Here is a 25547-nt window from a genome sequence, read left to right as displayed (position 1 = left end):
GGTCACGTTTCTATGAGCTGTTTGTTTCTAATTTTGCTGTCTTTTCATTTCTTACTTTCAGTTTAATAAATAAAACTGAAGCTGAAACTTTTGTTCCGTTTCAAATTTTCTGAGTAAGAATTTATTTTTAGAAAAAGGTTCTTTGTGGACGTTTAGATCAAACCGCTGTTTAATGGAACTTCCATGACACAAACAGCTAAAAAAGAAGAAGTAAATAAGTAATGAATACATACATTTTCTAAAGCGCTTATCCTACTGGGTCGTTGGAAGGTGCTGGAGCCCATCCCAGCAGCCACCGGGCAGAAGGAAGGACACAACCTGGACAGGTCGCCAGTCCATCACAGATCTAAGTAAAGAATGAATGAACTATAAAGAAAAGCGCTGAAACAGAATTTGAAAGAACTGAAACTGACGACCACAACTCTGCTTGCAGGTCACCTTCATAGCCGTCCAGACTGAAATGTTGGCTGCATGTGTTTTTATTGGACGCTCTGTTTCGTACTGCCTGTAAACAGTTTGATATCTCTTGGTAAACAGACGGCAGTCAACGCTCCTCGATTTCACGTTCTTTTAAATGTTGCACTCAGACAGAAAAGAAAAGGTCAGTTGTTTTCATGAATAGGGCACAACTATGAAGGACAAGCTCAAAACTAATTCCACTGTAGTGCTGTCCAGTACCTGCACGCTGGAGCCCCGCCTTTCACTACTACGATTTCATTTGTTTTAATTAAAAACTCCAGCAGCACTGCTGTGTCTGATCCACTCATACCAGCACAACACACACTAACACACCACCACCACGTCAGTGTTACTGCAGTGCTGAGAATGAACCACCACCCAAATAGTACCTGCTCTGTGAGGGTCCATGGGGGTCCTGACCACTGAAGAACAGGGAAACAGAGTATCAGAGAAACAGATGGACTACAGTCTGTAACTGTAGAACTACAGAGTGGAACTATACGGTCAGTGGAGCTGATAAAGTGGACAGTGAGCGTAGAAACGAGGACGTGTACCTCTATTCAGATTGAACAGCAGGTTTATTTTGGGTTGGTTGTTCTTTAAGTTTCTCTCTGAGTTCATTCTGTGAGGAATCTTTATGTGAAGACGGGCTAGTCGCTTTGTTCTGTGTGTAGGCCAGTAGAACGGGAAGTACCGGTCAGCTGTCTGAAGCCTTGCTGATTTGTGCAGCGTGGCTTTTGTAGATACAGCATTTAATTAAGCAGAAGTGGCCGAGGCAGAACTGCGAGCACTATTGCCGACTAGTAGACTAGCTCTAACACTGAGGGGGAAGTCAAGAAGAACAGCAGCAGCAGTGAGCAAACAGGGACTGTGGTGGGGCAAACATCCTCATCAGACTTCAACTGTGCAGAGATGAGCTGCAGTGCAGTAAGGAGCTCCATGCGCTGGTGTACATGAGGGCATCAGTCATATTCTGACGTCATGTTCAAAGGAAATCTGTCATTCTGCTGCTGAACTTTGCCCAAATCGAGGAGCAGACCAGCACAGTGACACCTGGAGCAACGGGAGGGCGACACAACCAGGTAGTGAGATTTAAACCCGCAAACCTTCCGGCTGAAGCCTCAGCTCTCCTACCGCTAGGCTTGTTTATTATTCTTAATAAATTTGCAAAATATTCAAACTAACTTTTTTCACTTTGACATTTTGGGGTATTGTGTGTAGAATTTTGAGGGAAGAAATGAATTTAATCCGTTTTGGAATAAGGCTGTAACATAAAATGTGGGAAAAGTGAAGGACACTCTAGCAGAACATGCAGCGTCAGAGATGGTTGTAGGATCTCCAGGGCACAGCAGCACCCCATCCAGCATCAGTGAAGCTGAAGGTGAACGGTGGGCCGTGAGGAGCACCACTGCTGCCACTGGTACTGCTAAGGTTCAGACGAGCCTCTGCAGCAGTCACAGGTCCCACTTCAGACTCTCTGCACCAGGGCATTGATGGAGACGATGCCACAGTAGCTGGTGTTCAGCTGTCGCCATCAGCCTAAATGCCCCCCCCCCACCCCAGCATGGCCCAGGAGAAGAGGGCAGCTCCCAGGTCTGTCCAAAGACTCTGTGGTCCTCGGGGGCGAGGACTATTGTAAGGCAGGTGTAGTCTGACATATTCATCTCCACATTTAACCCATCCGGGAAGTGAAACACCACATACACACTAGTGAGCACACACACACTAGGGGGCAGTGAGCACACTTGCCCGAGCGGTGGGCAGCCCAATCCACAGCGCCCGGGGGAGCAGTTAGGGGTTAGGTGTCTTGCTCAAGGATACCTCAGTCATGTGCTTTCAGCTCTGGGGATCGAACCTGCAACCTTCCGGTCACGAGGCTGGTTCCCTAACCTCCAGTCCATGACTGCCCCATAAACCTGTTCATTAGAGAAATGAAGTGTAAATATGTGAATTGGACATATGACCACTTACTGAAGGGGCAGAAGGGCAAGAAAAGCTAATATAATAACTACTGTAGTTTTTACATACAGTGTCTAATCACTGTACTGAATTCATCGTGGATATATACAGTAGACCTGCAGTGGACTGACCACAACCAATATTATATGTGCTTTTAAATCATTACCCAAGTGTGACAGGTTTTTGTTGTGGGAATGTCTTATAGTCTGGTTACACTGGTGAGGTCAGTGAGGCTGGACTGTACCTATGTAGACCAGGGAGCAGTGAAAAGGGACATTAGGTTCATTCTCCTTACAGCATAAGACTATATATCACTATATACTATACACCAACATTCAGCCCTCCTTATCTCTTACTCTTGGTGTTTGGCCAGTGATGTTGGTGGGAGGAGCTGTGAAGCTGGTTAGTGGTGTTGGTGGGAGGAGCTGTGAAGCTGGTTAGTGGTGTTGGTGGGAGGAGCTGTGAAGCTGTTAGTGGTGTTGGTGGGAAGGAGCTATGAAGCCGAATACATATGACTCATTTATAGAAACAGGAAACGACCAACACCAGCCAGAGACGCAACAGTGTTTGGTGTAACACTGAAAGAAGCCGTTTCCCTCTGAACGGTACAGGACTGACCTTGGAAAACGGTGGACTGGAGTTTATATGAACATCACTGAGACTGAAGTTTAGACCAGAATGAAGATTCTCCTCATCTTCACCCTCCACCTGATCTCAGGTCAGATTCACTGCTTCAGAATAAAGTAGAAACCACAGACGGTTAAACTACAGAACAGAGATATTTCCAGGTCATATTGACCAGAGTTAGATTCAGGATTTACATGATGGAGGAGGAGCTGTTCTTAATAAGATCAGAGAGATCAGTGAAATGCTGAATGTCATTGCAGGTGCAGCAGCTGGTATTGATGTCATCGGCTTCCTGGGAGGAAGAGTCACAATCAACTGCAAACACAGTGACTACGAATGGAGCGAGACGTCTTTTTGCAAAATGAAAACACAAGCTGAGTGTGACTTATATTATAGTTGCTGAGTATGAACAGCATAACACGTGGATTCAGAAGACAGATTTGAGCTCTTTGATGACTCTTATAAAACCATTATAGTTTCCATCAGACAGCTGAGCTCAGAGGATGCTGGAACATATCAGTGTGGACAGGCTGGGAGCTGGAGTCATCAGATTAACCTCCGAGTGATCAGAGGTGAGAACCTTCAGACTCTGTTGTTTAAATGTGTCTACCATTTAAAATAACACATTAAATAAAAATTAAAGGTACATTTTTCATGATTCCAGACTGAGCAGAGTCAGTAAATTCCAATAGACATACTGAGCCACAGCCATTTTTTGAAGCAAATTTACAGTGAAATCCAGTTATTTTGCCAATCCTTCACATATTGTGCATAATTCCTTCCTGCAGTCAAGATTTGACAAAACAAATCAGTAAATATATTAAATATTAATTCAGTTTGTGTGATGAACAGATCCGTGTTATTTGGGGTCAAATATGTGGCTGGTTATGTGGGAGAGACGGTCACCATCAGCTGTTCATATCCAGAGGAGTTTGAGAGTCACAACAAGTACTTCTACAAACTTGATGCTCATCATATTCCTACAATGATGGACACCACAGAGACTCAGAGAGGCAGATTCTCCATCTCTGATGACAGAAGATCTAAAGTTGTCAGTGTGAGGATCAGTGATGTGAGAGAAGCTGATGGAGGAGTTTATTACTGTGGATTGTGGAGAGAAGGAGAGTCAGTCAGTTATCAGTCCTTCTACACAGAGATTCAGCTGCAGGTCACTGGTGAGATTCATTATTTTATTACTACTGTTCTCAACAGCTGTACTGACCACAGCTTTACCATGCAGAAATGGGCCATCAGACCTATAGCCAGTTCAAGCTTTCGCTCAGGCCGAGGCTGAGAGACTCTCTGGCTACTTCCTCATTCCTTGTATCCGAGCCACTGACTCAGCTCACACCGTTGTACCAGATACATTCCCACAGGACTGAATAGCCCCGCCTTCAGAATTAGAGATCTTAGCAGAGCAACCTCTAGAATAAACACTGAAGAACACATGACTTGAAATAAACATCAACACATTTTCTGAAACTCCATAATCTGAAAATGATTAATAACATATTTCATTTTCATTGTCATTCACTTTTGTGATGAAGTAGATAATGTGATAGCTTTGCTCTGCCGTCGTCTCCTAACATCATGAGCAGATTTTCCTGGTATGAGATTTGCTCATAATGTCACTTGGTCATATTCTGACATCTGTTACTGGCCAAGCTGGGCGGGAAACGTGGCCATACAGAGTGGCTATACAGAGTGGCTCTCGGGAGGTGCTTCACTCGCTGTAGGAGAGACTTTAATATTCACTGTTTTAGCTGCTGTTTCTAGCTGAATGTGTGTAAATGTCGGTTTCTTTGTTCAGGTTTGGCTTGTGGGTAGTTTGTGTGGGTCTAGTGTCTAATCGTATGGCTAAAAGTGACCTGTCTGCTATCCCAGACGCTTAGTCAGCACTGGGAAGCGGTTCTCCTTTGCTGTTATTCAATAAAAGAGCATTTACCTTTATTGCGTCCCCGTCTTCACCAGTGCCACAGTATCAATATTAATTTACTTTTTATTTTATTTTAAAACATGCTCTGCATGACGTGAGCAATGTGAAGCATTTTGCTTTTCATTTTGGGGCTTATGTCAAGAGGTCAAAGCTGATTTTTCTGCATTCCGCATATTATGCAGCAAAATACAGTGAGTTTAGTCATCAGAACAAATGAAAATGAAACAGAAAACCTAACAAACCATTTGAACATGTGAATCATTCCTGAACGTTATCAAATGAAATACTTACAGTGAATGAAAAGAATGGAATGTGTATACAGAATTCCCAGGTGGTCTGTCAGGCTTGAAATGGTCTAAACGATATTTCTGAGGTTTGGGTTAAACTATTCTGTGAGATGTAGAGATGTTGCCTTTCTGGACATCTCTGATTATCACAGGGCAGAGGGGAACCATCAGGAATACGACGGGTTAAATTAAAGAAGTCTCTTTGTCTCCTTTTATCAGAATTGTGCCGTATCTGCTGTTGCTGGAAAGAATGCTGGTGATTGGTGGTCCAGCTATAAATTTACAGAAGGCCAAGCGTTATTAATTCAATGAGAGACCAGTTTTAAATGACAGTACAATTGATCAATCATATCTTCCTCTGAAGAGGTGGGCTTTGTTATCGCTAACTTTATGCCAAGTTCTGCCCAATGTGGAGACATGCTGGCTTTGTAGATGAAGCTGGCAAAAAAGCTAGCTAGCTTGTTGGATGATGGTGGAACTTTAATGCCAGTGAGGAAGATGTCACTGTGAATTTATTGTCTTTGCCAACTTTAAGCGAAAAGTTGGAGTTAATCGGGAAAGGACGACTTACACTATAGCTTAATTTGGTACAAAGGAGGCTTTTGAGAGCCATTAGAACTCCAGCAATTACACCACGATACCCCTGAACGACAGGGTGCGAGTGCTTGCTGTGTGGTGCGGCGAGTGGGTCTTGGGCCAGAGAGGGATTGTGTGATTTAGGAAGTTTTTCCAAGTCGGCCCATTGTCATCAGAATGGTTGGGAAGCAATTGTTGATTAATTTAAAAGCAAGGAATCAGTTGTGTGAGCCTTCCATCAACCACTCCAACCAAAAGGACAGGGGGATGGACTTTGTTATGACTCCGCCGTGCCAGCTGATTTTATTCTGCCCGTTACAGACACTGTTTGTGTAATGTGGAGGGTCATTTGAGAAAGCAGTCATCTCTGACTCTCTGACTCTCATGGCTGTTTTGCTGTGAGCGCCGTTGTGATGTGAAGGCTTGTATGAAACGCTGCTGGTTCTGCGTGGTAGGAAGCCGTGACTGTCTTGCATTTTCAGAACAGAACTTGTACAAGGATTTGATTATTTGTAAGGAGGATTTTCATTTTGCCCAAGAAATTAGCAGTTTTGTTTAGTTGATAACCCTCTTTGGGCTATTTGTTCATTGGGTTTCTAGAGCTGAACTATCATGTTCATTTTACTTTCTTCACTTCTGCAGTACTTTAGGAGCGGAGGGGGGTCAGAGGGCCATGGTTTAACTGTCACAGTTCACTACTGTCACAGTCAAAATAAAAGTCATATGAAAAACAATATAAAGTATTTGATTAACTTCACACATGTTGCTGCCGCCATACTGTTGACATGTTCTGGGAGCCACTGTTTGTACACTGTTAGTCCATAAAGCACCCCGACAGGCAAATTCCATCCATGGTGTGCTGTGTGGTTCATGGTTGTTGTAAAAACAGCAACAAAAAATCCTGAATGGTGTGAACTTTTATAGCATCCTGGCTCTCTGGCATCGTGAGTCTGAAGAGCTGAGCCAGCTGAGGAGAAATCTTTGGAAAGCCAGAATAAACAGGAAAAACTTTCAGCAATCTCTCTATAACATTCCCTCAGTCTGTCGCAGGGAGATGGTTAGAATGAATTCCATCATGATTGGTGTAGATGTTATTACAACATCTCTGACAGCATCATAAAGTAATTATAATGACGTGTGACATAACGTGTCTGTAGGCCGCTGCACCAACAGGGATTTTAAGATGTCACAGTCTATAATTCATATATGTATCTGTCACAAAATATATACTACTAGATAAATAAATAATATATACTACTGAATAATAAATATATACTACTGAATGCAATGATATGCAAATCACCAAATAAAATTGGGGTACTGTGCTATATCGGTTCTTCTTTTAACAACACTCAGGGAACCGAGGAGACCACAGTAGTTTTCAAAGTGAAATGTTTTCCCATTGTTGCTAGGTGTAGGATTTTAAGTAGCAAATGATTTCAGTGGTGACAGGTTTGGATTGCAGGCAGAGCAGTTTAGTACCCAGACTCTTTTACTACGGGGCCATGCTGTTGCGCAAAAGTGGTTTGACATTCTCTGTTGAAAAAGACGTCGTCTGAATGGCAGGACATGTGGCTCCAAAACAGATGTACATGTCACCCATGCCATGTGCACTAATGCACCCTCATACCATCACGGGTGCTAGCTTTTGAACTTTGCATGGGTAACGAGCTGGATGGTTCCTCTCTTCTTTAACCTGGAGGACACAGCGTCCAAACAGAATTTCAACAGTCCATATTAAATTACCTCAGACCCAGAGAAGGCGGCAGTATTTCTGAATCCTGTATATGTGTGGTTTCTTCTTTGCATGGTAGAGTGTTAACTTGCATTTGTGGCTGCAGCGATGAATTATGTTCACAATGGGTTTCTGAAGTGTTCTTGTGCCCAACAAAACATTTATGTAGTTTTTCTACTATTTCAAACACTGGGTTTCAATGATTTGAGTATCATTGCATTCTGATTTATTTCCATTTTGCAGAGCATCTGGAAATGGGATTATACACTGAGCAAAGCTTAGCATGTGAAAAAAATCTATTCATGGCATTCAACATGATAGCGCCTGTCATAACAATTACTGGTAATGACTGTGATATTACTTGACATAATCTGTCATGAAAAACCCTGACAGCATGAAGCACATGGCATGGCTATGTCAGTGTTATGTGGAGGGTTTTAAGTTCAATGTTCACCAAGTTTATCCACAAAAGGTGTGGATGCAGACCTCCATTCCAAAAAGAAAGAGCACACCTTATTCCGCTGTTTAATCAATTGGCCTCATTCTTCAATCAACTGACCAGGGATGTAATCGGACCTGATAAAAGATAGTAAAACATTTATTTAAATGGAAATGGTGGAGCGATGAACGCTGTGTTGTGTTACTCAAGTGTTACAACTAGGCCAGCTGAGAAGGCCATGCTTGGCGTCCTTCTAGTGTAAAATAAACTTAACGATAAAACACTCTGTACAAACATTCAGTCGTCTAATGTCCTCAGTTGTTGCATACACCAAGCTGCAGCAGCCACATATATAGAGGACTATTAGAATCCGTTGTGTGCTGCCTTTTTAATGCCATGCCCGAATGTCTTCACAAATATATGAAAACACTAAAATTCTGACATTCTTTGCTGCTTAAGCTTATAGTGGACATTAACATGGATTATGCTGTTTTTTCTCTTTGCATATTTGTCAACATACAAACACCACTGGACACTACGGACTGCACCACAGCAAAGTCAGGAAGCACAACACACACAAATCCATCTGGTGAGACTTTTCCATTAATTCATTTAATGTGAGCGTCTGTATATTTTATTCATATCCGTTGATGTTTAGCTCTTTGCATGGAAAAATACAGTAGAAAACATTGGTCGTTTTGGGGACTGATGTACAGAAGCATTTGCACAGACACTCGAATAGATGCACAGGGAAGCACCACACGAGTACTGGCATCAGCTATGGTGGTGATGGTGGTGGTGGGGGGGATGGGGGTTTTGGTTCCAAATTCGGCTCCAAATGGTATGAAAATGCTATGCAAAACTGCCCAGAACAGCCTGAAATGGTGCTATAGTGAAACAGTATATATTTTAAATAGGTAGGGAAGCCTTAACCTATGAGAAGTAGCCTGATATTCCCAGATAGGATATCATGGCAGAGGCTACGAAGAGCCTGAAGAAGACATTGTCAGAGGAAGCGAGGAAGAGAAGAGAGAGAGAGAGAGAGAGAGAGAGAGACCAAGCAAAAGCCCGGATAACAGTACATCTCAGACTGGCTTTTACTCATTGGTGAGAGATAAAGGAATGCAGGACTTTCTCAGGCAGAATGTTTCAGGCTAGTAAAAGAAATAGAAATAAATTCATCTCACACCACAAAAGTTTGGTAGGTCTTTGCCAATCTCGCGCCAATAAAGCCTTGAAAGTTTGTGACCTCTGGTAATAAAATCCTGTACTGTGACTCTACCTTGTTAGCTGACATGGTGCTTTCTCTTCTAATGTTCTCTTTGCCGGTGTTGTGTACAAAAACATGCACCTAGCCATGCCGTCTGCCTTTACAGACATTTGTGAAAGAAAAGGTCTAAAGAGCTCACTGAATTTAAGCATGGTGCTGTAATAGGAGGCCACCGACCACCAACAAGTCAGGTCATGATATGTCTTCCCTCCTAGATATTCCACAATCAACTGTGAGTGGTAGTATTGAAAAGTGGAAGTATTTAGGAACCACAGGAGTTCAGCCATGAAGTGTCAGACTACATAAAGTAACAGAGCATGTCGCTGAGTGCTGAGGAACATAGAGCATGAAGTCGCCAAGGCTTTATTTCAAACTTCCTCCAGCATTAAAATTAGCACAAAAACTGTGCCGGAAGCTTCATGGCATGAGTTTCCATGGCCAAGCAGCTGAGCCCAAGCCCTACATCGCCAAGCTCAATGGCAAGCGGATACAGTGGTGTAAAGCGTCGCCACTGGACTCTGGAGCAGTGGAAACGAATTCTGTGAAGTAACAAATCAGCTTCTTCGTCTGGCAATCTGATGGACGAGTCCAGGTTTGGTGAATGGCAGGAGAACGTAACTTGCCTGACTGCACTGTTCCAGCCATAAAGTTTGGTGGAGGAGGGATAATTATATGGGGTTGTTTTTCAGGGGCTGGTCTGGAATCCTTAGTTCCAGTGAAGGGAATCTTAATGCTTCAGCAGAGCCAAGACATTTTAGACAACTGTGTGCTTTTAAAGTTTGTGGGAACAGTTTAGGGAAGAACCTTTCCTGCTCCAGCAAGACTGAGCCCCAGTGCACAAAGCAAGGTCCATAAAGGCAGCGCTGGGTGAGTTTGGTGTGGAAGAGCTATTTATACTTAACCCATGAGTGTCTGTTAATTAGATTAGGACATCAGTTTAAATAAATCTCTTTTTGTCATAAGCACTGAACCTCTGTATTATCTCTCACACCTGGAAGCAAACAGCTCCAGTGCTTCTGTTACTGACTAAAGGGTCTGGGAAGAGTTAGTGATAGTTACACAGATTCAGTTCAGTTCAGGTTCAGTAAATCTAATCAGTCAGTCAGTCAGACTTGAACGAGGTTACAACGTGAAAATTACAATTATTCCTTATCCAAGTGAAACCCAAACCTGGTCCAGTTGGATCCCCAGCCCTGCACACTTTCGCTTTCCTGTCAAAACACTGACATTAATAATTCGTTACAGTTCTAATATTAACTGAGTGCTAGTTTTGGTCTCCATCAGTAATTTTGATTAGGATTTGTATTTGTCATTGTTGTGTCTATGGAAATATGTGTTGCGCTCAAGTCCAGCATTTTCCATCTTTCCATTGTGTCTCTCCAGGTTCTTCTAACACCATCACTGTGTGTGCCTGTGTGGCTCTGCTGCTGCTGCTGATCGGAGGATTAGCACTGATATTTCTCAGATGCATCCAGGCAAAAGGTTCAGTTCATTTGCACACACATTCTGGTTAACTGCATCGATTCACCTTGATATGAATGAAGTTCATGTATATTTTAAAAGACCTATCAATGTTAAAAAAACCGATAACATAAACCCCATTACATGACATAAAAACTACATCTAATCTATCCTGATAGTCTGACCTTCATCATTCATGTAAAACAAATGTCATTAGTAAATAATAAGACTATAAGTCATATTTTGAAACTAATTTGACACACCGGCGGCATCAACCGGAATCAGGCTTCAACTTTTCAGCTTTAGGGCCGAAATGTCTCTTTACACGGTGCTCCAGGTCAAATGCGGCCTCATTATAAAGAGAGCTAAGGCTAGCTGTTCTCAATATTCTGATACATAATATGTGGGTGTCCCACATATTGTATGGGTACCCTTAAGGATGGGTACCCTTGGTTCTTCTCTTGGTTCCTCTTAGGGGCTCTTCACTCTTAGGGAAATCTTCCTTGCCACTGTCACCACTGGGGGCTTGGACCCATATTTTTCTGTGCAGCTGCTTTGTGGCGACACCTGTTGTAAAAAGCACTATGTAAATCAGCTTTGACATGATTTTGTCTTTCCATAGGCTCTTCATCAAACAGCAGAGAGGAAGGAATCAATTCAGAAGTGAGTACCTGAATGTGTGTGCTGTAGTGTCTCTGGGCTAAAGAATGAATTAAGCTCTATTTCACCTCCTCTTGCCAGATTCATGTTGCGCACTCCAGTTTTGAATTCTGTTGTTTTATATTACTTTAAATCAGGACTGTCCACAGTGTGGGTCATGGGCCTAACTTAGCCAGTGAAGACGTCTGATTGGGCCCTTTACCTGTCTTCTTTATTTGTTCTGTTTTGTCTTTTTTGCCCTGGACTCACCACAAATATTGCAGTTTGGACCTCCAAAGATAAAAACTTTGGGCACCCCTGATCTAATTCCAGTGCTATATTACATCTGATCGATAATTTGTCTTGCATCATTGAATATTTGAGTAGAAAACAGTGTTACAAACTCTTCCTTTCCATTCCAAATCAGACCAGTGTATGTATTTCCATAACAGATGTCTCCTGCTGTGTGTGTCTATGAAGAGATTCAAGACTTCAGACCACAATCAGACTCTGAAGATACACCACTTTACGCTATTATTCAACCACCTATACATCCCTCTGATCCTCTAAACTCTGTATACACCACTGCCCAACTAACCAAAATGCCCTCTCATCCCCCTGAGACTGTATATGTAACTGCACAGTTACCCACAATCCCCTCTGATCATCCCAACGAAGTGTATGCTACTGCCCAACTACCCACAACGTCCTCTGATTGTTTGGATACAGTACATGCTACTTGAAATACTTCAGGTAGTCTTACTAGCTCTCCAGTTACCCCCTCTGATCTACCCAATACAGTTCATGCTACTACACAGGTACCCAGAATCTCTTCTGATCCTACCCACGATCTCAGTGAGGTCAATATACAGCCTCTGAATGTGTGAATGTTGTTCCATTGATTAATATGCTAGGGGTAGAGGCATCACCAAGTGCAGTATATATGTAATGGATTTAATTTAGTTCATTTATTTTTCACACAAAATCTTCATATTTTATGTGTTGGAAATGATCCTGAGTTGTGTTGGGCAGAAAATGTGTTTAAAATTTATATATTTTTGAATTTTTATAATGATTATTTCATTTTATTTTTCTCCGTTTTCCCCTTGTGGGCGGAGCTACTGCTGTATCGGTTGCATCTGCCACCCTCTCCTCAGTTGGCTGAGAGCACTGCAGGAGAGAGGTCGGTGAAACTTTGGTTTCCAGTAAAATACTTAAAATAATGTTCGACACAGTGTTAAAAATGTTAAAAAACAGTACAATATGAAGCGAAATGCCTTTGTTTTATGAGATGGATGTATTAGAGGTGTATTTAGGCGGAATTCTCCAGTATAAAGGTGAGAATTATTAGCAAGCTACAGCTGCTGGTGCCATGTGTAATGCTACCCCCCCCCCCCCACCTTTCTGTGATTCTGGGGTCACGCAGAGGTTTGGGCAGGCAGACACGAGGCTGGAGGCTATTTCTCCATGACTTTTGTCTTTTACATCCAGGTATGGTTTTAAACTCGCTTCATTAGCTCAGAGGTTTTATTCTTTTTGGTTGTTCTCATGTTTTTAAAAAGGGTTTCATATAAAATACTATAAAAAGCAGGTATTAAAAAGGGTATACATTAAAAACATTAAAAATGAGGTAAAGTTCATGTGTTAAATAAGTAATATTGCACATATCCCAGGGGGTTTTGTCGTTTCTTTGAAGTCAGTCTTATAAAGATGCATTATATGAAGTAGTATATATAATACACATAATATATATATGGTTATATATTGAATATAATTGTTTTTTTATATATATTTTTGTACTGGTTATGTCTTTGCTTTTTATTTTATTGCTTTATGTGTTATGTGTAAGAGCAATATCCTAGTGGAAATGTAGCTACAGTATGACTGCTAGTTTCTTTCATGTTAGAGACTCTAGATTGAGTTGGCTGAGAGAGGTTTGTGCAGGCAGACACGAGGCTGGATGCTATTTCTCAATGACTTTTGTCTTTTACATCCAGACAATAATGGATTCCCAGTTGGTACCGGCATTGGAGGCCACGAGTTCTCCTTTTCCTTACAACACAACGCAGAGTAGTCGTGGCCGGGTTCCCTTTGCATGTTCGCTCTGTGTGAAGGTTTGGACCCGCTACATACAGAGCTTCGTCTTTGCTTGCTCCATGTAACTTTAGTAATGTTACCTTGAAATCTATCACATGCTTACTTGCTAAGAAAATTTCAGAGCTTGCCAGGTATCTGGCCGTTTGCTTGGTCATCGGCTTAAGACTGTGATAGGATCAAAACAAACTGCTCTTTTGAAAAATGTGTTTTTACTTTGTGCCAGTATAAAATGTTGATTTCACAGATGGATGTGTCAAAACTATGATAGTAACATTTTAAATATTATTTTACGGTTATTTTACACTCAGTTGCTTATTTTAGATTGTACTGTAGATCTGAGGAGCAATTTAAGTCATGGTACACTTGATGCTTTCAATATTGAGACGTTGATGAGACCAAATAATCTCCTTTTTTCTCTTGATTTAGTGTTTATAGGTGCATATTAAACTTTAAACTTGAGGCTTTTCTGTGAAGTTTCAGTCCTTGTCTGAATTTTTTATGCCACTAAAACGTGACCTGCTTCAAATAAATATATACAAAAAATACCACACTGTTTGTTCTTATGCATTGTCTGAAAGATCAGTGACAGGAGTCATAACCACAGCTGAGTCAATCACAGTTAATGCTCTTATTGTTTATACAAGAAGAGTTAGGTTTGATCCCTAACAAACAGTGGTGAGGTACATGAGGGTGAGGTGTTCAGGGCTCCGGGTATATCTTCAGGCAAAAAAACATCTGACATTTCTCAGTCTTAATATACAGTCTGTCTCATAACTCACTGCTTTCATTTGGCAGATATGCTCCTTCAGAATTACTGAATAGATCAACTATTTTGACAAAAGTTTTGGGACACAGCTCTTTGTCATTGATCAATCATTACAAAGCAGATGCCAGGCACTGAATGGAGTGGAGTAAAGTGCTGTTACTGAAATCTGGAGCAGTGGAAACATATTTTGTGGAGTGAGGAATCACACTGCTATATCTGTCAGTCTGATAGTCGAGTCTGGGTTTGGTGACCACCAGGAGAACGTTACCCACCTGACTGCACTGTGCCAGCTGTAAAGTTTGGTGGAGGGGGGTGATGATATAGGGTTGTTTTTCTGGGGTTGATCTAGAACCCTTAGTTCCAGTGAAGGGAAATCTTAATGCTTCAGCACCAAGACATTTTGGACAATTCTATGCTCCCAACTTTGTGAGAACAGTTTGGGGAAGAACCTTTCCTGTTCCAGCATGACTGAGTCCCAGTGAGCAAAGCAGCCCCATAAATGCCTGACTGGGTGTTTGGTGTGGAAGAACTTGACTGGCCCTCAACCCCATCCAACACCTTTGGGATAAGCAAGAACAGAGATTGTGAGCCAGGCCTTCTCATCCAACAGATGTGTCTGACCTCACAAATGCTCTTCAGGATGAATGGACAAAAATTCCCACAGACACTCTCCAACATCTTGCATGGAAGCTTCCCAGAAGAGTGGGACTCCATATTAATACCTATGGATTTAGAATGGGATGTCATGAAAATGTTATGTATAGTGTCCCAATACTTTTGTCCACATAGTGAATAAATTTCAATGAAACATATTACAGAGGGCCTTGTTTACAGTACGGCATTGGGCAATGATACAATGAGGCACTTGTGATGTCAAAGTGACTGAGAAAGATTCACTTATCTCCATCTCAGTACTGAATAAGGTTGAATGCAAGTCTAATTTGATGTAGGGTAAACGCCCCTATTAAGCTCACTTACCCATTAAGCACACTTGCAACTTTGAACACAAATTATGCTACTACAAAAAAGTTATTATCCTGCTTGATAACTAAATCAAGACGTGTAGTTGTTTTTTAAAATATTCCATGCAATTTAAAGCCACTCATACTGCTGCATATTCTGACAACATCCTGTCAATGTTCCCTCTTCCCGGCACCCATTTTGAAAGCCACATCAAAACTGTGATCTGGAGAGACCCCTCAGATTTAGAAAATTTTAATATACAGCAACTTTTAATTTGGGTAAGTATGACAAATTTTTACAAATTTAAGAGATTAATGGTTTTAACACAACCTAGCACAAGTTGGAACTTGGATGTAAGAGAAAGTTACAGTGAATTCAAAAGACAGTTTTATAGGGTTTTAGCAAATGCCGCAATTCCTTGTTAGCATGCTAGTCATATGAGATTGCTGCAGACACCAATATATTAAATCACACATGATCATTTCTTGTGTTTAACTATTAAGCACATCATTTATTTCCAAATGGATGAGAAATAATATTTGTAGATTGCAGGATTTTTTAAAGATTTTGTATCATTTTTACATGAGCTTAAAGGCTACAGCAGCATAAAAACTGGAGTGCATTAATGTGAGCACATTGGAAAAAAGCTCAAGTATAAACATATAATCCGTATTTCTAGCTTCACTACAAACAGTATATGATTATATACATGGTAAAGAACATTTTTGTGACAAAATACTGATGTTAAAATAAAGTCCATTATATTTTAAATGCGAAAGTATTGCTGTCCCCATTAAGCTCGGGTGCTCCCTTTAAACTCACTTACATAGACTGCCTATCTGAATAGTTCATTAATGGTCTAAAAACAATCATTGTCAGTTTTCTGTGTAAATTAAGGTAAAATAATTAGCAATATCTTATTTTTACAAAGTTAAGATGACAAAACCAAGACAGAATTACAGCTCCTGCCCAAAGATGAAGGAGGCATGTCACCTATATAAAGAGGGTATGATCCGGAACATAACTCCAAACAAAAAGCAGACCATCAAAAAACAGAGAATAAGCACATTAAAGTATGGAGAATCCTTAACCTCTCCAGAAGTCATGGCCAGGCTAGAGGAGAATGAAAAGCGGAAGGAAATGGAACAATCCAAAGATGGAAAGAAGGAAAACAAGAAAAGGAAAGGAAGTTGGACAAACACAGAAAATGTTCCACTGAGCCATCCTTAGTTATAGAGCCAGATGTGTACTATGCCATTATGTTCACCTCTCCACCAGCCCATTACATTGGGCGGCCCATGAATGTCTCTGCACCCTCCTGATGAAGAACAGTATCTTGTGAAATTTCTGAGCAGGGGCCCAAACAATACATACGTGCTGCCAGTTAGAGACAGAATTGAAAATGTTGAGAAGAGATTCTTCATGTGCAGGGCACAATTAGATGGGGCTGGGGCCCTTCAACTTAAGGAACTTTGAGGAAATTGAAAAAAATGTTCAAGGCACAGTTAAAGGCAAAGGGAGTGTGAGTGGTCATTTTAGTGAGTGTACTAAGGGTACTAACGTTTTCGTGTGTTGGCTTATATCTTTTAGGGCATCTGGTTATGTTTACATGAATTTTAATAAATATTTCATTCACAATCACTTTCCTCTCATATTATTATTGTTGTGGTTTTCCAGAATATAATCAAGTCAATTTTGCATATGTTTTCAGTGAGATCAAACAACTTTCCATGTCTAAATTCAATTTAAAATAAAAAATAATTGAAATTATTTACATTAACAATAATTTTAAATGTACAATATTCTTGTGAGCTTAATTGGAACAGGGGTGTTCTTAAAGGGTACAGAATGTACCCATTAAGCACACCTCAGACTTTTGACTTTTAAACTTTAATAACTTTATTATAAATGATAAAACTAATAACATTAAAATAAACATTGCTACATGAGAGATTAATATTTCATTTTAACTTAACATCTCCTGCTAAACAGAATGACTTTTGCTTTAAATATGTCAAATTTTAGATTTGGGTGAGCTTAATAGGGGCGTTTACCCTAGATACTGTTGCTGCCAACTCGTCAACAGAACTCTTGAAATTGTCATGGTAGCATCATGCACAGAGTTAGATGAGCAGGGTCTATTTTTGCACAAGACTAGGGCATTTCCATTCAGTGCTCAAAGAGGAGAGGTGGCTGCACAGTCTCTTACTAATCCAGATGGCTTGAAGCAAGTCAAAATCTCTGCAGCTTGCAAAACACCTGAGCAGATGCTACTTGGAACAATAGTGTGTTTAAAATCCCATAGCAAAATGAATCACATATGAGGACCAGCTTGCTGAATTCTGTCTGGTATGTGTAAAATATCAAGTGGGGTCATTACGATCTGTGTGGGGTGGATTCTCCGTAGTGGAAGGGTTCATCACCATATTGCTATCTGGCTTTGCTGCAGACATGCATCAAAATGTGACACTAGAAGTAAAAGCTCAACAGAGGCACTGATGTGATACGTTTGGTTGGTTTTTGTGTGTTTTTTCACCATTTAATGACCACAGAGGTTAGTGGGAGGAGATATGAGGTTATGAGGTTGACCTTCTCTGCCTCTAAAAGGAAACGATAAAATCAGACTAAACTACAGGCAGTGAAAGATATAACTTTGTCCATTACCTGATCTCAGGTCAGTGGCTGTACTGACAAACAGTGTTATAGTGTCAGTTGCAAAGCCTAAACTTCAGTTCTCACTGTGGAGTGGACGTGAACTTTCTATTAATCAAATGAATCAAGGTGAAAACAATTAGACTCTCAAGCAACAGAGACTGTGGGATCTGTTGCTTGAGAGTCTACTGATTTACAGCAAATGCCAACAAAAGGGATAGTAGCAGTATGAGAAAGATAGAACCTAGTGTCCCCTCACATGTGGTCTGTGCTGAATTTGAATGGTGGTGGGAGGAGCTGTGAAGCAATGTGTCACATGGCAAAGAAACAGGAAACAAACACAAACTACAGGACCAGCGATCACAGAACTGTTTATGTCAACAGGCCTCATTTACTTTTACCTCTCTAAAAGACGGGATAGTGCAAATTGATGAATGTCTTGAATGACTGTCAGTAGATCAGCATTGTCCTAGAGGATGCAATGGGAACATGGTGCCTTCCCTGCCTCTTGAACTGCTTGTTAAGTGGGTGCAATGGGTGCAGGGTTCTCAGTTTATGCTGAGAAATGAGTAACCCACTCTCCTAGGAAGCCCAAACCACCTAATCTGGTTAACTTGACACAGGGCCATAGACCACCATGACTGTTCCTAGCAGGAGTCAGGAACTACAATATACCACGGCTGCCGGGTGGGGGAAGGGCAAGTTCTGTGTTCTGTGAAGTTATTTCAGCACACGGCTCCACCCCTCATTTGTGGGGACTGTAAAGCTGAGATCCACTATCTTGACTTAATCGTTTTGTGCACTGTGCATGTATGTTCTTGAAAAATGTTAATATGATGCTACTATGACTTGTTTTTGCACTTAAAGTTCATGTTTACAAAGAAACTGAAACACAACTAACATAATTTCTAATAAGATTATCTGAAAAAAAGCAGCATACAATAGCAGAGAGCTTAGGCATTTCATAATCCATGTCCATAATTGTTTTAAAAGATTCAGGGAATCTGGAAAAATCGCTGTATGCAAAGGACAAGGCCAAAAACCAAAACTGGCTAGTTGTAATCCTCATGGAGCACCGAATTAAACCCAGACATGATTCTGTAGTGGAAATCATTGCGTCCGAAAACTACTTTCTGTGAAACACAGTTTGTCGCTGCATCCACAAATGCAAGTTAAACTCTACCATTCACAGAAGAAATCATACATAAACAGTATCCAGAAACACTGCCGGCTTCTCTGGGCCCAGGCTCATTTCACATGGACTTAGGTGAAGAGGGTGGGCCATCCTACCTACCCAGGGTGAAGCCAAGAGAAAATATTTCACAAGAAAATATTTCTTAATAAGATTTTTCCTTATTTTTCTGCTGGATTTTGTCCGCTTACTCATCCCACAATTTCAAGATATCAACAACATTCCAACTCTATAATGTTCAGTCCGATTGGGAATGGTGTGCTTGTATCCAGCTTTTTGATCTAACATACAGCTTTTGTACAGTTGTTGTTAAATAAGAAAAGAAACAAATGGGGTGTCGAAGTGGCATCTACTGTACTTCTGTCCAACCAAAAGACACTTTTTGCCTTCTATACTATCACAGGGCAAAACCCAGAACACTAATTCAATGTTGTTCTGACCTACACTCATCTATTCGTCATTTTTGTCATCCTTTCTTCTTTCCTTAGGGTGCCATTTATTTTTGCCCTCACCCAAATCCTGTTATTTCCTTTGCCCAAAACCACTAAACTGCATGTTTGTTCTGCCCATAGACTCCCATTTATTTTTTTTAAATATCTAGCAACTGCTTGGTAGCTCCTTAAAAACCACTTAGTAAACACCTATCACATTACTGCAACATCCTAGAAACACCTTAGCAACCAAAACATAAACCTTAGCAGCCGTTGAGCCAAACCTTAGCAACCACATAGCAAACAGCTTAAACTGCGCAACTGCCCTGTACGCCACATCATCCAGGCTAAAGAGGAGAGGGACCACCCGGTTTGTGATCTGCGTAGAGTTCGAAAGGCAGCATCTGTGTTGGTAAGGGGGTGCATTGATGCATATGTCATGGGTGATTTGCACATCTGTGAAGGCATCATTAACGCTGCATGATATATACAAGCTTTAGAGCTATACTTGCTGCCATCCAGATGACATCTTTTTCAGGACTCTAGAGCGGTGGAGACTTGTCTCTCTGGAGTGACCCATCACGCTTCTCCACCTTGCAATCCGATGTACGATTCTGGGCTTGGCGGTTGTCAGGAGACGATACTTGTCTGACTGCATTGTGCCAAGTGTAAAGTTTGGTGGAGGGGGGATCATGGTGTGGGATTTTTTTCAGGAGTTGGTCTCGGCCCCTTAGTTCCAGTGAAAGGAACTCTTTAAGCTTCAGCACCAAGAGATTTTGGACAATTTCACACTCCCAACTTTGTGGGAACAGTTTTGTGGACATCCCCATCCTGTTTCAACATGACTGCGCACCAGTGCACAAAGCAGGTCCATAAACACACGGATGAGCCAGTTTGGTGTGGAAGAACTCAACTGGCCTGCACAGAGTCCTGACCTCAACCCCATAGAACACCTTTGGGATGAATGAGTGGAGACTGTGAGCCAGGCCTTCTCGTCCAACATCAGTGTCTGACCTCATAAATGCGCTTCTGGAAGAACGGTCAGAAACTCCCATAAACACACTCCTAACCCTTGTGAAAAGCCTTCCCAGAAGACTTGAAGCTGTTATAGCTGCAAAGGGTGGGCCGACAGCATATTAAACTGTATGGATTAAGAATGGGATATCACTCAATTTCATATGTGTGTGAAGCCAGGCGAGCGAATACTTTTGGCAATATAGTGTATGTTTATATTATGTTATGTATTATGTTATACACCTTGGTGGCATGGTGATGCAGTGGGTAGCGCCTCACAGCAAGAAGGGCCTGGGGATTTGATTCCCTGGCTGGGTGACCTCGGTCCTTTCTGTGTGGAGTTTGCATGTTCTCCCCGTGTTTGCGTGGGTTTCTTCTCACAGTCCAAAGACATGCAGTCAGGCCAACTGGACATTGGCTAAATTGTCTGTCGGCCCTGCGATGGACTGGTGACCTGTCCAGGGTGTATCCTGCCTTACGACCAATTACTGCTGGGATAGGCTCCAGGTCCTCCTGCAAAAGAGAAAGATAAGCATCTTAGAGTGTGTGGGGTGTGTGTGTGTGTGGGTGTGGCATGTGTGTGTGTGTGTACACCTACCTTGTTTCTACATTCATTAAATCTAATGAGCTCCACTGACCTTACAGGGGCACTTTGTAGTTCTACAGTTACAAACTGTAGTCCATCTGTTTTCTTGCATACTTCGTCACCATGATCTTCAGTGGTCTGGACCCCCACATAGTAGGTATTACTTGGGTGGTGGGTCATTCTCAGCACTGCAATGACACTGACACGCTGGTGGTGTGCTGCACTGGTGTGAGAGGACCAGTTACAGCAGTGCTGCTGGAGATTTTAGATGCCTCACTGTTGCTGCTGGACTGAGAATCACTGTCCTCTGACCACCTATGAAGGATAGTCCACAATCATCTCCTTTGTATTGTTAACAGCTCTGGGGACCCTGTGCTCATAACCCATGTTCAGGAGATGTAGTTTCCACTCCTGACAGACTGGGGTCTGCCCATCAGGAAATCTAAAACCCAGTTGCACAAGGAGGGTGTCAGTCCTAGCTTGTGTCCCAGCTTGTGTCCAGTCCATGCTGGTGTGTTGTGGTGTTGAACGCAAAGCTGTAGTCAAGCTGTGTGGATGGCATTGCAAATAGTACCTTTTACAGATCCACAAACTGGAGGGGGTCCAGTGTATCCAGTACACTGTTCTGTTTATGAGCCAAGATGAGTCTTTCAAAGATTTGCATTACAATTAGAGTCTCTGCAACTGGCTTGTAGTTGTTAAGACAAGACTGCTTTACTTTGCTGCACAATGGTTGTTGTCTCAAAGCAGGTGTGAATTAGAGCATGTGCTAAAAAAGGTCCAATATGTCTGAACTAAAGACATCAGCCAGCTCTGCTGCACATAACCTGAGTGCACCACCACCTGTTGCTTTTTGTGGTTTTACTCTGCTTAGCCTCTTCTTCAGTGCTGCAGCTGGCCCCTGCGTCTGCTTGCCCACCGGAAAGCTCCTCTGTGGTTTTGTCTTGAGGGTTTTAAAGTGAGCATAGAGGTCATTCAGCTCATCCAGCAGAGCAGAGTGGAAGTTGATTTGTGGCCACTCCTCTATGTTTATTTTGAGAATCTGTGAGCAGTTTCAGGCCTTTCTACATGCGCCTGGTCTCTGGTGTTGTAGTGATGCTCCAGTGTAAGTCTGTTTATCTCTTGACTGAATCTACGTAGGTCATACCAGGCCTTTTTGTAGACATAACTGCTGCCTGAGAAAATGCAGTGGGTCAGGCACACAGCATGGACTGAACCTCATAGCCTATCCTGGGTTATTGATTGGGGTTTTGTCTCGCATTGGGATGACTCACGGAAGGAACGGACTTCATTTCCCAGACTCTCCTGGGAGATCACTTGACCGAGCAACTTCCTTCAGACTCGAAGTGCATGACGGACTCCATTGTCTACAATACTTCAGGAAATCACATGACTTCAGACAACTGCTCGTGCACCTATCAGCGCTCACAATCTCCCCATATATTCAACACAAGGGCTAGAGGAGACATTCCTCCAGCACCATCCTCTTGTACAGCAGCATCTTTGATGACCTCCCAGCTGGAGCTACCAAACCACACTAATCTGCTTCTTCAGCCCACGCTTTAACAGTCTTACTCACTGGGGGAGCTTAGCTGAGGACTTGTCTATATTCTGGGTAGAGAAATAACAAGGTCACTCTTAAGAAAGATTAGTTTTTTCAAGGGTTCTTTTGTGAAAGCAAGGGTTCTAAATCAGAATTAGAATCAAGCTTTATTGGCCAGGTGTATATATAGAATATTATATATAATATATTATAGAATACTGGTCACATCTTCAGCTGTAGCTGGCCATACTGTCTATATACACTTTACTGCATGATTGTCACTCCATACTACGGTTTAACATCCTTTATATTACCCACAGACTGTTTATGCACTGTCTGTTTCCACATTAAATACCAGGTAGATAAAGATTCTGGCTGTGATTCTGACCATTCATTTTTTATTTCATCAGATATTCAAAGTCTACCTCTGCCTTTGAATAATTACACTTTCATGGTGCACAAGGACGATGTGATTAACTTTGTGATTTCTCTCATTCTACAGCCTCGGTCATCACCAGACCACCAACAAACAACACAGTGAGTAAAGAAAGTGGAATACACCTTTAAACTATTGTGGATTTGTTAATGCATTGTTTTTGAAAAAAGAATGTTTAGGAATGCTCTTTTTAGCACTTAGAGCTGCTCAGTCCTTTGTCAGTAAATGTATCGTTGTAACTATAAATTGTGTTTTTTGAGGTTTGTGATCAGGCCATGGATTATATATTTGATGATTATTGAACAGAAACTTTATTAATTCATTGTCATTTTATGCATAATGGTCTTGTTTTAACCATAGTCAGTTTACTCAATGGGAAGCAGTGCCCACATGTTATTATGATGTCAGACTGATAATGATTATCAGGACATCAACATGGGTCCAGTCCTCCAGATCCCACAACCAACCAATCAGATTCAGTCTAGAAACATTTAAAATCCAACACCAGCCAATCAGATTCAGTCTACCAGAGTCAAAACTCCAACTTCAGCCAGTCACACTTAGGCTACTAGAGTCTAAACCCAAAATAATTAATAAGGGATTCTCTAACAAAGCCTAAACCCAAACACCAACCAATCAGTTTCAGACTACCAGAGCCTGGAGCCCAACACCAACCAATCAGATTCAGACTACCAGACCCTAAACCCTGACATCAACCAATCAGATTCCGTCTACCAGAGTCTAGACCCCAACACCAACCAATCAGATTCAGTCTACCAGAGCTTGGACCCCAACACCAACCAATCAGATTCCGTCTACCAGAGCCTGGACCCCAACACCAACCTATCAGATTCAGTCTACCAGAGTCTAAACCCCAACACCAACCAATCAGATTCAGTCTATCAGAGTCTAAACCCCAACACCAACCAATCAGATTCAGTCTACCATACCTTAAATCCCAAAACCAGCCAATCAAATGCAGCCAACTAGACCGTAAACCCCAAAACCAGCCAATCAGATTCAGCCAATCAGAGTCTAAACCCCAAAACCAACCAAACAGGTTCAGTGTACCAGACCCTAAACCCTGACATCAACCAATGGGTTTCAGCCTACTAGAGTGTAACCCCCAACACCAACCAATCAGATTCAGTCTACCAGTTTCTAAACCCCAATATAAATAAACCAGAATTAATCTACTAGAATTAGACCCTATTACCAAATACTGAGTCAATTTTAAACAATAAACCAGGGTATTCTGCTTTACCCACAACAGGCTGGTGTGGCTGTATGTGTTCATTCCAAATAAACAGGAGTTCACCTGATTCCACCTGTTAAATCATTTGGTCTTCAAAAGACTCTCACACAGAGCTGCCAGACTGACCCTACCAGAGCTGACACTCCAGCACTTACTGAGCTCCTCCAGATTCCACTGTCTAACCTGTTCAATCCCAAATCACCGCAGCAATAGACTGCAGTTCTGTTCTGTGTTGATCATGAAAAAAACATGACACACCTTCCAGCTCTGGCTTTCCACTCAGATCCACGTGTGGAAATCAGAGGAAACCTGTTAAACTCAACTGTAGATCTGTAAACACAGTGTATTACATTTAATAAGTTAGAGATTTTTAATGATTTATTTTATTATAAATATTTTCCAGCTAGAACGTGAATTACATTTCCACCCTCCTATGATGTCATGCTGTGCTCTTATTCACTGTGCCGTGTTTTCTCTGACTGTATTAGAAGTGTCTGTTTGAAATGAACGTCAGTCAGATGCTGTCATTTTTAGTAAGTTCTGACTTTGTGGTGAATAATGAGCTTTCCTATATCTCAGGGTCTTTTATATGGTCACGTTTCTATGAGCTGTTTGTTTCTAATTTTGCTGTCTTTTCATTTCTTACTTTCAGTTTAATAAATAAAACTGAAGCTGAAACTTTTGTTCCGTTTCAAATTTTCTGAGTAAGAATTTATTTTTAGAAAAAGGTTCTTTGTGGACGTTTAGATCAAACCGCTGTTTAATGGAACTTCCATGACACAAACAGCTAAAAAAGAAGAAGTAAATAAGTAATGAATACATACATTTTCTAAAGCGCTTATCCTACTGGGTCGTTGGAAGGTGCTGGAGCCCATCCCAGCAGCCACCGGGCAGAAGGAAGGACACAACCTGGACAGGTCGCCAGTCCATCACAGATCTAAGTAAAGAATGAATGAACTATAAAGAAAAGCGCTGAAACAGAATTTGAAAGAACTGAAACTGACGACCACAACTCTGCTTGCAGGTCACCTTCATAGCCGTCCAGACTGAAATGTTGGCTGCATGTGTTTTTATTGGACGCTCTGTTTCGTACTGCCTGTAAACAGTTTGATATCTCTTGGTAAACAGACGGCAGTCAACGCTCCTCGATTTCACGTTCTTTTAAATGTTGCACTCAGACAGAAAAGAAAAGGTCAGTTGTTTTCATGAATAGGGCACAACTAT

The 25547-nt window shown here is 41.6% G+C and overlaps 1 protein-coding gene across 1 annotated transcript; it reads left to right on the top strand.

The window, feature by feature from the left end:
• The first annotated feature begins 3889 nt into the window (after window positions 1-3889).
• On the top strand, window positions 3890-12409 carry LOC119264703 (protein CD300H-like). The gene is made up of 5 exons (XM_037543345.1): window positions 3890-4220; window positions 8572-8607; window positions 10672-10770; window positions 11372-11412; window positions 11841-12409. Exons 1-5 carry the CDS (start codon window positions 3890-3892, stop codon window positions 12129-12131), a joined length of 798 nt encoding a protein of 265 aa, XP_037399242.1. The 3' UTR covers window positions 12132-12409.
• The last annotated feature ends 13138 nt before the right edge of the window (window positions 12410-25547 follow it).

Source organism: Pygocentrus nattereri, chromosome 12 (genome assembly GCF_015220715.1).
Source record: "Pygocentrus nattereri isolate fPygNat1 chromosome 12, fPygNat1.pri, whole genome shotgun sequence".
In the NCBI taxonomy this organism is placed as follows: Eukaryota; Metazoa; Chordata; class Actinopteri; order Characiformes; family Serrasalmidae; genus Pygocentrus; species Pygocentrus nattereri.
This window is presented reverse-complemented; position numbering and strand designations above follow the sequence as displayed.

Coding starts and splice junctions, on each gene's coding strand:
- LOC119264703 (XM_037543345.1), top strand. CDS start 3,890: ATGAACAGATCCGTGTTATTTGGGGTCAAATATGTGGCTGGTTATGTG. Junction 8,608..10,671: donor AACACACACAAATCCATCTG/GTGAGACTTTTC, acceptor GTGTCTCTCCAG/GTTCTTCTAACACCATCACT. Junction 11,413..11,840: donor AGGAAGGAATCAATTCAGAA/GTGAGTACCTGA, acceptor TTTCCATAACAG/ATGTCTCCTGCTGTGTGTGT.